General features: G+C 40.4%; 1 protein-coding gene across 2 annotated transcripts in view; it reads right to left on the bottom strand.

Annotated features, from left to right (window-relative positions):
- The window catches only part of RUFY2 (RUN and FYVE domain containing 2), a 67506-nt gene extending 54783 nt beyond the window's left edge, over nt 1-12723 (bottom strand). Inside the window, exons 1-7 of one of the 2 annotated variants that reach the window (XM_011994088.1) lie at nt 12386-12723; nt 10322-10495; nt 7242-7359; nt 4654-4755; nt 2535-2658; nt 2281-2342; nt 1334-1399 (exon numbers count right to left, since the gene is read on the bottom strand). In XM_011994088.1, the coding sequence (XP_011849478.1) occupies nt 1334-1399; nt 2281-2342; nt 2535-2658; nt 4654-4755; nt 7242-7359; nt 10322-10495; nt 12386-12494 (755 nt within the window). In that variant the 5' untranslated portion in view covers nt 12495-12723. The remainder of the gene's footprint in view (nt 1-1333; nt 1400-2280; nt 2343-2534; nt 2659-4653; nt 4756-7241; nt 7360-10321; nt 10496-12385) is intronic. The other variant, XM_011994087.1, reaches the window with a different exon arrangement.

The following is a 12723-nucleotide window of genomic DNA, read 5'->3' on the forward strand; positions in this document are numbered from 1 at the left end:
AAAAAAAACAAAAACAACAACAAAAAAAACCCTACGCGTCTCATGTATTTCTTTCTTTCTTTCTTTCTTTTGAGACGGAGTTTCACATTTCACTCTTGTTGCCCAAGCTGGAGTGCGATGGCACAACCTTGACTCACTGCAACCTCCACCTCCCGGATTCAAGCGATTCTCCTGCCTCATCCTCCAGAATAGCTGGGATTACAGGTGCCTGCCACCACACCTGGCTATTTTTTCTATTTTTTAGTAGAGACAAGGTTTCACCATACTGGTCATGCTGGTCTCGAACTCCTGACCTCAGGTGATCCACCTGCCTCGGCCTCCCAAAGTGGGATTACAGGCATGAGCCACTGCACCTGGCCGCATCTCGTATATTTCTATTAGAACTGCATTTTACTATTTTACATACAGGTCTTAAAAATTCGCAACAAGAGTATTCACTGATGGCTTCAATGACCAGTTGACGGCCGGGCGCGGTGGCTCAAGCCTGTAATCCCAGCACTTTGGGAGGCCGAGACGGGTGGATCACGAGGTCAGGAGATCGAGACCATCCTGGCTAACACAGTGAAACCCCGTCTCTACTAAAAAATACAAAAAAACTAGCCGAGCGAGGTGGCGGGCGCCTGTAGTGCCAGCTACTTGGGAAGCTGAGGCAGGAGAATGGCCTGAACCCGGGAGGCAGAGCTTGCAGTGAGCTGAGATCCGGCCACTGCACTCCAGCCAGGGGGATAGAGTGAGACTCCGTCTCAAAAAAAAAAAAAAAAATGACCAGTTGACAATGTAAGAAGGCAGAAACTTCCACCATAGAATGATGACAGACAGCCACATTTACATATGAAGCCTTCTGAAGTAGGAAAAATGAATTTTTGAATCATCAAAATGATACAAACTTTTACCTTATCTAGACTTTTTTGTAAGGGTACAGCAATAAGTTTTAAGTTCTATTTAAATCCGATGAAGATTCTTTTTTAAAATCTGACTCTCAGGCTGGACGTGGTGGTTCACGCCTGTAATCTCAGCACTTTGGGAGGCCAAGGTGGGCGGATCATGAGGTCAGGAGATTGAGACCATCCTGGCCAACATGGTGAAACCCCATCTCTACTAAAATACAAAAAAAAAAAAAAAAAAAAAAAAAACTGACTCTCATTTTCTGCTTAAAATGAATTATCTCCAATAATTATCTGTATTCTTACTTTCCATTTTCTGTCTATCCCCTCAACCCCTTCTCAAAGACTCTTAGAAGAAAGGAATAGGGTAAGCTGAACTGAAGGGAAAAAAACAAAAACAAAAACCTAAGACAATATTCATCAATGTGCTAAGTATCCATAATACTTACTTCAGTTGTCTATTTAATTCTTCAACATAATTCTTTTGGTCCAATATGGCAGCAATTTGAACATTCCTAAATGAGCAAAAAAGTAGCTTTGTGCTAGTTTAAAAGGTATTTATTAAGTAAAAAAAATCTAAATCATCTAAAATTATTATAAAACTAAAATAATAAAACAGTGTCTCGCCTTTAAAATAAAACATAAGAATAACAGTAAGCTATGTACTAAGAATCTATAACCTTTGTTGAATAAATCACTTGTCAATAATAGACTTAACAATACCATTAGTGTATTTTAAATTTAAACATAATTAGGGCCAGGCACGGTGGCTCACCCCTGTAATCCCAGCACTTTGGGAGGCCAAGGCAGGTAGGTCACTTGAGTCCAGGAGTTCAAAACCAGTCTGGCCAGCGTGGTAAAACCCTGTCTCTACTAAAAATAACAAAAATTAGCCAGGCATGGTGGCGGGTGCCTGTAATCCCAGCTACTGGGGAGGCTGAGGAAGGAGAATCACTTGAACCCAGGAGGCGGAGGTTGCAGTGAGCCAAGATCGAACCACTGCATTCCAGCCAGAGCAACAGAACAAGACTCTGTCTCAAAAAAGAAACAACAAAAAAAAAAACATAGTTCGATCTTGAAGTAAACCAGTATTTGCAAACTTGTAAATAATAAGCTTTCATCTCTTTTATTCCAAAAAACAGTTATTAAAATGGGTCTCAGAAACTACAGTTATAACCAAAGATCCCACTTCATACAATTAATAAAATCTCCTTCTCCTAAGTGATTTTCCATAATCTGCTTTGTAAAGCTTGTAATGGAAGTGAAAATGAAATGAAGAAGTCACAGGGGGGAAAACAACAAAATAAAACCACACTGTAGATAGATGAATCTTATAATGATTTGTAAAGAGCTATATAAAAAACCCAATATGTGAAATAACTTATGAAAAGCATACCTTTCTTTATTTCCAATATCTTCTTCATTCTTTAAATACATAGAAAAATCAATCACTCCAACCTGAAGTAAAGATAGATTTTTTTTTATTTAAAGGGGAGAAAATACTTTATCAGAAGTACCTTTACTGAATGTCACTCTTAATATTCCTTTAGTGTTTAACAGTCCTGTTTACAACTTCAAATGACACCTGATCAAGGAGGAACTGTGCAAATTGAAAACACTCTGCATTTGGCACTAATCACTTTCACTTACTTGTGAGTCTAAATCCTCTCCCTTCACACACAGATTAGCATCGATCACATTCAGGCCAACCAGCAGCCCAACAATTACTGCTCCTTCTTCTTCCATCATTAGTGCATGATACTCATAAAACTCACTGTGAATTTAAAAAATAAGGACTTTAAATCACAAATTTATTTCAAAAACTAAAATTTAAAATCACCGTTATCTTCCTAATCTTCTACCTTACAGAAATGGAAGCCATCTCAGTTAGGTACCTTCAAATTAGGCTTTACACATGTGAATAACTTTTTATATTTTTTAAATTTAAATGTCTCTATTGAAAAATCAAAAAGACTGAAGGAGATAAAAGAGGAAAAAATGTTTTGAGACAGAGAAAAGAGGAGCAAAAAGGGATGAAAAGAAAAAGTGGCACCAGACACGGTGCCTCATGCCTGTAATCCCAGCACTTTGAGAGGCCAAGGCAGGAAGATCACTTGAGGTCAGGAGTTCAAGACCAACCTGGCCAACATGGTGAAACACCACCTCTACTAAAAATACAAAAATTAGCCAGGCGTAGTGGCACATGCCTGTAATTCCAGCTACTCAGGAGACTGAGGCAGGAGAATTGCCTGAACCCAAGAGGCAGAGGTTGCAGTGAGCCAAGATCACGCCACCGCACTCCAGCCTGGGCAACAGAACAGGACTCCGTCTCAAAAAAATAAAAATAAAGAGAGGCAACACTAAGCCCTGGGATATTTCTGACTCAGGCGGACATAGTAACTGCTGCTGATCTGATTATGACATATTTTATTAAAGCTGAACTTTCAATCCTCAGATTTATTAAGACCTTGGGATAAAGACTAACGAGGAAAATGAACATATGCAACATTTCAAAGCCCATGTTCAAGTCAATGCATTTGATAGGTGTATTATAAATCTTAATAGATAATTATAAATTAAAGACACTTTGGGATATCTACATTCTAAAAACTGTTCAAAAAGAGAGTTGTGAAAGAAATACGATGGTCCAAAAACTAAGTCTCATCAACATACATCCAGAGAAGTAGTTATCACTGTCTCATGCCTTCTTTAATAAGTCCCATGTACATTATTTAATCACTTTCATTATCCTTCAGAATACTGAGAAGCTGTGGGTACTTAACGTATGGTCATTCTTGTTTAACAACTGGGAAAACCACAATGCAAAATCAGAGTCACAAGTAAAACCAAAACCAGGACTAAATTCTCCACAACATCAGAGAGGAACTCTAACAGAACAAGAATGAATGGAGGGCCACCATGGGCCCACTCCCTTGGAGAACTGATTGCCTTGCTCTAAAAGTCTGTCTTAAATAAATGTTTGGCCTTCATTTTATTTTATTTTTTTGAGACAGGGCCTCACTCTATCACCCAGGCTGGAGTACAGTGGCACAATCTCAGGTCACTGCAACCTTCCTCTACCGGGTTCAAGCAGTTCTCCTGCCTCAGCCTCCCAAGTAGCTGAGATTACAGGCATGTGCCACCACACCCAGCTAATTTTTGTGTTTTTAGTAGAGACGGGGTTTCACCACGTTGGTCTTGAACTCCTGACCTCAAATGATCCACCCGCCTTGGCCTCCCACAGTGCTGGGATTACAGGCATGAGCCACCACACCCAGCCAAAATAAATGTTTGGCCTTCAATTTAAAGTGTGCCCACAATACAGCTGAAGCAATAATATGGATATTCAAATTCTAAAAAAACCCAAAAAACAAAAAGCCTATGAAATTAAAGCCCCAAATTCCAACACAAATTTTTATCCATAGAATTAACCATATTCAGAAAAATAAAACTAATTGAGAAATGTACTATATATAGCAGTTTCCAGGCAGGGGAAAAGAAAAAAATTTCAAACAAAGAGGAAGAAATGTAATATATATAAATTTCCCCATCCTGGCTGATAACAAGCTTATGGTATTCATATATAAGACTAGTTCCTGATCCATGTTATGCCTCCATCATGTTTTTCTGTCTCATTTTGCTCCTCCTTTTATTTTATATCATTTTATTATATGTTACATATCCTTTCATATTACATCTTAAATCCTTTTTGGAAGACAGCATATAAATAACATTAAAAATGAAAAGATCACGACTTAATAGTACTAACCTTAAGAGATCCCTCTGAATAATCAAGCAACGTAAGTAATCGGCCATTTTTTTTTGCATAAGGGCTAATCGAAGCCATGCTCTTGCTCGACCCAGAGGGGTCCTAAAGAGAAGAACCAATTGATCAGAAAACAGCCCTAGCCCAAAGATCACATCTTCTATCACGAGAGGTACACATTAACAAGGAAGAAGGGCATTTTTATAATGGTTTTGTTTTCATTTTTATAGGTTTATCTTTTTGAGCACACAGACCAATCCCTGAGAGCTGGGTAAATCTGCTCCTCCTGTAGGACATGTAGGTACTATTTAATGTCTTGGAAAAAATGACTCTAAACACAGTAGTGTGTCGCTTAATGACAGGGATACGTTCAGAAAAATGCGTTGTTAGGTGATTTCATCATGGAGTGTACATTTGCAAACCTAGATGGTATACACACCTACACCATATAGTATACCCTATTGTTCCTAGGTTGCAAACCTATATAGCGTGCTACTGTACTGAATGCTGTAGGCAATTGCTATACAATTGTTAAGTATTTGTATATCTAAACATGGAAATGGTAAAGTAAAAATAGAGTATTATAATCTTATGGAACCACTATCATTGAATGAAATGTTATGCAGTGCAGGACTGTGGTGAGAATACTTCTAGGAAATGTTTAGGTGGACATGGTGGCTGACACCTGTCATCCCTACACTTTGAGAGGTTAAGGTGGGAGGATCACTTGAGTCCAGGAGTTAGAGGACAGCCTGGACAACATAGGGAGACCCTGTCTCTATAAAAAAAAAAAAAAAAAATTGAGTCAAAAAAATTAAAATTAAAAAATCAAAATGCCAGGTATGTGCCTGTAGTCCCAGCTACTCAGGAGGCTGAAGCAGGAGGGCTGTTTAAGCCCAGTAGGCACCGGCTGTAGTGAACAGTGATTCACTGTACTCAAGCCTGGGCGACAGAGTGAGACACTGTCTCAGAAAAAAGAAAAGAAATATTTAGCCTGAATGGGCTTAGCCCTCTAAAAATAAATATTAAAACTTCACCAGGCTGGGCCCAGTGGCTCATGCCTGTAATCCCAGCACTTTGGGAGGCCAAGGCGAGCAGATCACAAGGTCAAGAGTTCGAAAGAAGCCTGGCCAACATGGTGAAACCCCACCTCCACTAAAAATACAAAAAAATAGCTGAACTTGGTGGTGGGTGTCTATAATCCCGGCTACTCAGGAGGCTGAGGCAGGAGAATCACTTGAACCCAGGAGGCGGAGGTTACAGTGAGGCAAGATTGCACCATTGCATTCCAGCCTGGGCAACAAGGCAACATTCAGTCTCAAAAAAAAAAAATTGTTTCAACAATAAGGCACCATAATGTCTTCAAAAACATAGGTAACATTATATCTGAATTCTAGAAATCATAACAAAGCTAAGAGGGTGCCAGGCTAGTAATTAAAGAGAAATCACTGTGCTGCTTACTGGTTTTCAAATGTTTCTTTAATCCGGTTGCATTTAGGAAATTAAATCTCATACCTCTCTTACCCAAGTTCTATCTGTTATTAAAAACAAAAGCAGCCTGGCGTGGTGGCTCACGCTTGCAATCCCAGAACTTTGGGAGGCCAAGGCAGGTGGATCACTTGAGGTCAGGAGTTCGTGACCAGCCTGGCCAACACGGTGAAACACTGTCTCCACTAAAAATACAAAAATTAGCCAGGTAGGCCCGGTGCGGTGGCCCACGCCTGTAATCCCAGCACTTTGGGAGGCCAAGGTGGGCAGATCAAGAGGTCAGGAGATCGAGACCATCCTGGCTAACACGGTGAAACCCAATCTCTACTAAAAATACAAAAACATTAGCCCAGCGTGGTGGCGGGTGCCTGTAGTCCCAGCTACTCAGGAGGTTGAGGCAGGAGAATCACTTGAACCCAGGAGGCTGAGGTTGCAGTGAGCCAAGATCGCACCACTGCACTCCAGCCTGGGCGACACAGCAAGGCTCCGTCTCCAAAAAAAAAAAAAAAAGAATATAAGAACTGAGTCTTAACACTTTATACCTATAAAAAATTTTCAATACTTATGAGTTCTTAGCTAACATACTCCAACTTTTAGGATATTTTACATACATTTGTCTGATGAAACAGGCTGGTGACATTATAGGTACCAATTTTCAGAGGAAGCACAGTAATTTACACCAGTCCTAGGGTATATAAGTGGCTTATCTGAGAACTGGAATCTCCTGAGCCTGTGCCCTGGATTCAGCCTAAATCAGTCTTTTATCAAACACTTACTGACTTTCTACTACAGTCAAACTAATTTAACACTCAGAAAACAAAGATGCATAATTGATATATCCTATCTTAAAAGGACTTTCAATTTCCTACAATACAAGGCAGAACAGTGAGTGGTTAATTCTGATTGAAAGGGCTAAGAAAAACTTCATAAAGGAAATGGGATTTGAGTTGAGCCATAAAGAATGAACATAATTTTATTAGAAGAGGATTAGAAAAAGGGGACTTAAGATTAAGAGAAGACAATAAGCTAGAGTGTGAGGTACTTTGGAGGTACAATGAATACGCTTCTGTGGCTAGGGATGAACAAGTAATAGGCCTCCTTACTTCAGACCAGGCAGATCCCGGACACTGGCTCCTATTTCCTCTGCTTCTGGGTACAACTTCTCCACCAGTTCCAAAGGGCCCCAGATGGTTTTGTTATAACTCAAAAATGATTTTCTTACTGAAAAAAAGAACACATAAAACACATAATACACACAATATCAACATATAAAACTGTAGTAACTTATTTTTAAATATTTAGTTTCAACATTTCTAACTTAGCATACAATTATTCAGAGACCTGTCCTCTCTTTTATCCACTACATATCCCAGTGGATACGGAGCCTGTGCAAGTAGGATCCTGTTGCCCATCCTGCTATTTTTTTCCTGCATGATAAAAAGGCACAGTGACCATTCTTTCATATCAAATAGGCAGTCAGGCAATTAAAGTGAAAAATAACTGCACTCATTCTCTACCAGTACCAAAATAAAGGCTAGTGGCCCTAGCTGATTGATCTTTATAAGTTTATTAAATAAACATAGCACAAATAAAAAGTTATTTTATTTTTTATAATAATGCTTTTGCTTTTTGTTTTTTTAGTAAGTAGAGATGGAGTTTTGCTATGTTGACCCGGCTGGTCTTGAACTCCTGGCCTCAAGTGTTCCTCCCATCTCAGCCTCCCAAAGTGCTGGGATTACAGGCATGAGCCACCACACCTGGCCTAAGAAGTTATTTTAATTTTAAATATGAAAAATTGTTAATTTCCTTTTCCTTGTATTTTATTCTGAGATTTAGTCAATATAAAACCATGAAACTGCCATACATTTATTTGTTATTACTGACCAGATCTCCTGCAAAAAAGGGTGCCTATCATATACACCACCCGAGGATAACCAAGATAGGCAATTTTTCCCGGGGGTAGAAAAATCACACACACAAAGTAGCTTTACAATGATTTATCCAGATAAGCCTATAACTGCTAGGACATGGTTCAACATATATTGTGAAGTAAAGGATAATACAGTCTAAAACTAGTTTTAAATTTAACTATTTTGGCTATAATTTGGCAACTATATTTCAATAGGCTTGGGGAAAATCAAGATGCACTCCTGGGTGACAGAGTGAGACCCCCATCTCAAAAAAGAAAAAAAAGAGGAGCATGGTTATGGTTAAATAAAATATGCCATATATATACTGATATAATTCTGATATAGACATCTATGTAAATGGAAAGATCTCCAAGCTTATTATTTTAGCTTTATATTATCTTATATTATATTTAGCTTATATTATCTTTATAAAGATCTCCACATTATTATTTTTTTTTATTTATTTTTTTTGAGACAGAGTCTCACTCTCTCTCCCAGACTAGAGTGCAGTGGCACGATCTCAGCTCACTGTAACCTCTGCCTCCCAGGTTCAAACAATTCTCCTGCCTCAGCCTCCCAAGTAGCTGGGGCTACAGGCATGCAGTGCCACATCCAGCTAATTTTTGTATTTTTAGTAGACATGGGGTTTCACTATGCTGGCCAGGCTGATCTCGAACTCCTGACCTCAAGTGATCTGTCGGCCTCAGCCTCCCAAAGTGCTGAGATTACAGACATGAGCCATTGCACCCAGCCATTTTTTTTTTTTTAAAGAAGGAAGTCACAGAATAATAGCATGAGTACAATTAGAGTAAAAGAAAAAAAAAAAAAAAAAAACAGAAAAGGCATAAGAGAATATCTAATTCTCCCATTTTCTTTCTTTCGAGACAGTGTCTCACTCTGTAGCCCCAGGCTGGAGGGTAGTGGCACAATCCCAGGTTCAAACGATTCTCTTGCCTCAGCCTCCTGAGTAGCTGGGATTACAGGTGAACATCACCAGTCTGGCTAATTTTTGTATATTTTGGTAGAGACGGGTTTTCACCATGCTGGCCAGGTTGGTCTTAAACTCCTGACCTCAAAGTGATCCACTCGCCTCAGCCTCCCAAAGTGCTGGGATTACAGGTGCCCAATTTCCTTTAGATAAATTAATAAAAGAGAATGAACAAAAAACCGTGTTTTGCTCTGTGTACTTCTCTGTTGTTTGATTCACGTACAAAAAGAGTATATTTTGCTAGTGTTTATATATTTTAAGAAATTGCTTTAAGTCTTTAAAGAAAAAGAAACGAGTATGCTAATAACATCACATAGGATTTTCTCAAATTTTGATGTCAAGGCTTCCTTCTTGTTTTGAAGTACTTTTTATTAAAACAAGGTTTAGGTAAATCTTTGGTTTTTTTGTTTTTGTTTTTGTTTTTTTGAGACAGGGTCTCTGTTGCCCAGGCTGGAGTACAGTGGTAAAATCACAGCTCACTGAAGCCTCGACCTTCTCAGGCTCAGGTGATCCTCCCAGTTCAGCCTCCCGAATAGCTGGGACCACAGGCATATGCTGGGATTACAGGCATGAGCCACCATGTCCAGCCAGTCAAGCTTCTTTTACTCTATAATAGTCACTCTAGTGTACAACTCTTACACAGCCCTCTACACAGATACTCATCATATGAACTAGAGGCCAAAACTGTGAACAATTATTATAAGTAAAAGCACAGTTATTATGCAATTAATATTTTAAAGTAAATATAAAACAAACATTTTATACGTAACAATAATTCAATATGTGCTGATAGTAGAATACGATATCTGCTGTTATCATCCTCAGGGATGGCTCACATTTCTACAATAACTCCATCCAGAAGATATTTCTACATATGTTCGTGTATGTATCTAGGAGGTTTCTATTTCAACAATCTACTATTTCAATGCACTTTTCAACAGGGTTTGAAGTATTAATGAGCTCATAACAGTATCATTAGCTTTAAAATATAACTCTATAATTGTCCTAGAAAACAGAAACCAGTTCAGATTATGTAAGTTTAAAAAATTTAAAAATCAAATATTCTGTTTACAAAACATTAACAACTAAGCATTTTCTGAAGATCATTATTAGACCATTATTAGAAAACATAAAGAGATATTTTCTCCCAAAATCAATCCACTCAATATTTTTTAGTTCATAGTAATAGTAATTATGGCCTCAAAAAATAACCCATTCTCAAGGGCACTTAAAATGGAAAAAGGGAAATTCTAAAATGAATTAATTTTTAAAAATCTCACAATACCTTTAAGACCGTGTTTCAGGCAATGTTCCATAACAACAAAGAATTGCTGCAAGGGGGGATAATCAGAATCCAAAGTGCGGCCAAAGCTCAGGGCAGATTCAATGAGTCCTTTGATACTCAGTTTAGCCATGTTTAACAAGTTTGCTCTCTCTACAGCTGTGGGGTCTTTTGTAGCTGAAAACACAAGAAAGGAATCCAACATCATTTGCAAGACATGACAATGAAAAAAATACACAAACCCTTGCTTTTTCCTATAAAAACCAATAGTAGTTTGCTGTTTCTTGGTTGACAAATTCTCCCCAGCTAAACTACACCCTTGATTAACTTCTCTTTATGTCTCTCACATATACTGTAAAAAATTTCCGGCCGGGCGCGGTGTCTCACGCCTGTAATCCCAGCACTTTGGGAGGCCGAGGCAGGCAGATCACGAGGTCAAGAGATTGAGACCATCCTGGCCAACATGGTGAAACCCCGTCTCTACTAAAAATACAAAAATTAGCTGGGCGTGGTGGTGTGCACCTGTAATCTCAGCTACTTGGGAGGCTGAGGCAGGAGAGTCACTGGAACCCAGGAGGCAGAGGTTGCAGTGAGACGAGATAGCGCCACTGCGCTGCAACCTGGTGACAGAGCGAGACTCCGTCTCACAAAAAAAAAAAAGAAAAGAAAACAGAAAATCTCTATGACCACTCCAGCCAAAGTTTATGAATTATTCTCAAGATCCTGCAAATCTGTCATTCTCCTGTATTTATTTAACTTTCCTGGTACCTCTTCATAGAGAATGAGTTTTTAAAATGACCTTCTGTGGAGATAAATTTGGGCTGAAAGACAACATGTTTAAGGGCCTCACGCAAAAGGTGAATAGCAGGTACCATCTAAGGATGAATTCCAAGGCAAAAACGTTCAGAATAAACTGGCAATAAAATAAAGGTAGTTAAAATTCTAGGATTCCACTGTCACCCACAACAAACATGATAGGTAAAATACACTGACAAGTAAGGGGAGACAGGAGAAGCCGTCCAATTCTTTCAGTCTATCCTCTTTCTGTCTGGCTTCTTCATTCTGACTGTAGTTCTGTATTGCATGACTGTTTTATTTTCAAAGAGAAAAGCAGAGACCAGTTTTACATTAATGCTTCTCAGCCATCCACACAGTTGAGGAAGGCCACAGCGCCAGTCTGAATACCAAGTTAATAGATGCATATTCCAAAAGGCCTGATTTTTAATTGATATTTTTAAGACACAGTATCATCAAGCAAGATGTTTTCAATTCACAAAACTATTGTCCTCCTTCCCACAAATTTTATTCTCAGTTTACTTAGAAATTCAGACGCTTCCCCATCATCTCGTCACTGTTGTGACTGGTGGAAATACCTTCAACAAACACAGATGACAAAACTAAGGTGTGGACAAACAAAGCACTTAATATAACACATCATAATCTCTGACAAATGTACAAGTCATCAATGTGTCCGTTTTTCCTTCACTGAACAACAACAACAAAACCCAGAGTCTCCAAAGATCTAGTATTCTAGCTCTGATTTCTAGATAGCTAGGCATGAAGACTGACACTGAATCCTAAGCAACCTAAAAGGCAAACAGCCACAACTGCTGTGGCCAAACTGCCTGGTGCAAAAATGTCCACACACGACATTCCTTTAAATCTGCATCGTGGTCTGACTCCCACTACTTTTCGGGAGTGAAACCACTTGATGTTTCATAATCCGTGGCAACTCTCATTTTTAACACAGCCCATCATAATTCCTAACGTGCGATGCCACAACCACACAAAGGGTGTTTTGCAGCTGCTGGGAGGCAGATCGGTGCTGGGCACTGGTAGTTCCCACGCCGAGGGGCGCTCACACCGCGGCCACGCCCCGGCTGCGCTCCAGGACTCCTCCGGCCTGGACGTGACCCCCAAACCCGGCCGCAGGCGCGCGAGAACTCCCAGGGCCAGTGCCCGCACCTTGCCAGGACCAACCCCTTCCCTGCTTCTCTTCCTGCCCCTTCCCCCCAGCAAGGCTGCCCAGAGGCCTGGGGCCCCCCAGGACCATCGCGGCGGGCTCACCCAGGCTCCTGCGCGTCAGCACTCCCCGTCTCCCGCCCTCGGCGCCAGGCACCCAGGCCAAAACCTGAGATGCGTCTTCCCTCCGCCACCCCCAAACCTGAAAAGTCATCGCCCCTCCCCGACTGCTCCCCGACTCCGGAGTGACACCCTGCCCGGCCCAGTCCTCGCTCCTGGACGCCGTGGCACCTCGAGCCCTCGGCCACTATGCCTCAGAACCTGGGCGGGAACGGGCCGGAACAAGGGAGGGGGCACGTTGCCATGACGACCCCGGGAGCCCCCGAGTCCCAGGCAGTCCCCGCCCATCCCGGGTTCGGGCCCCAGTTCCGACTGCCGGCCTC

This window comes from Mandrillus leucophaeus, unplaced genomic scaffold, assembly GCF_000951045.1.
Source record: "Mandrillus leucophaeus isolate KB7577 unplaced genomic scaffold, Mleu.le_1.0 Scaffold441, whole genome shotgun sequence".
In the NCBI taxonomy this organism is placed as follows: Eukaryota; Metazoa; Chordata; class Mammalia; order Primates; family Cercopithecidae; genus Mandrillus; species Mandrillus leucophaeus.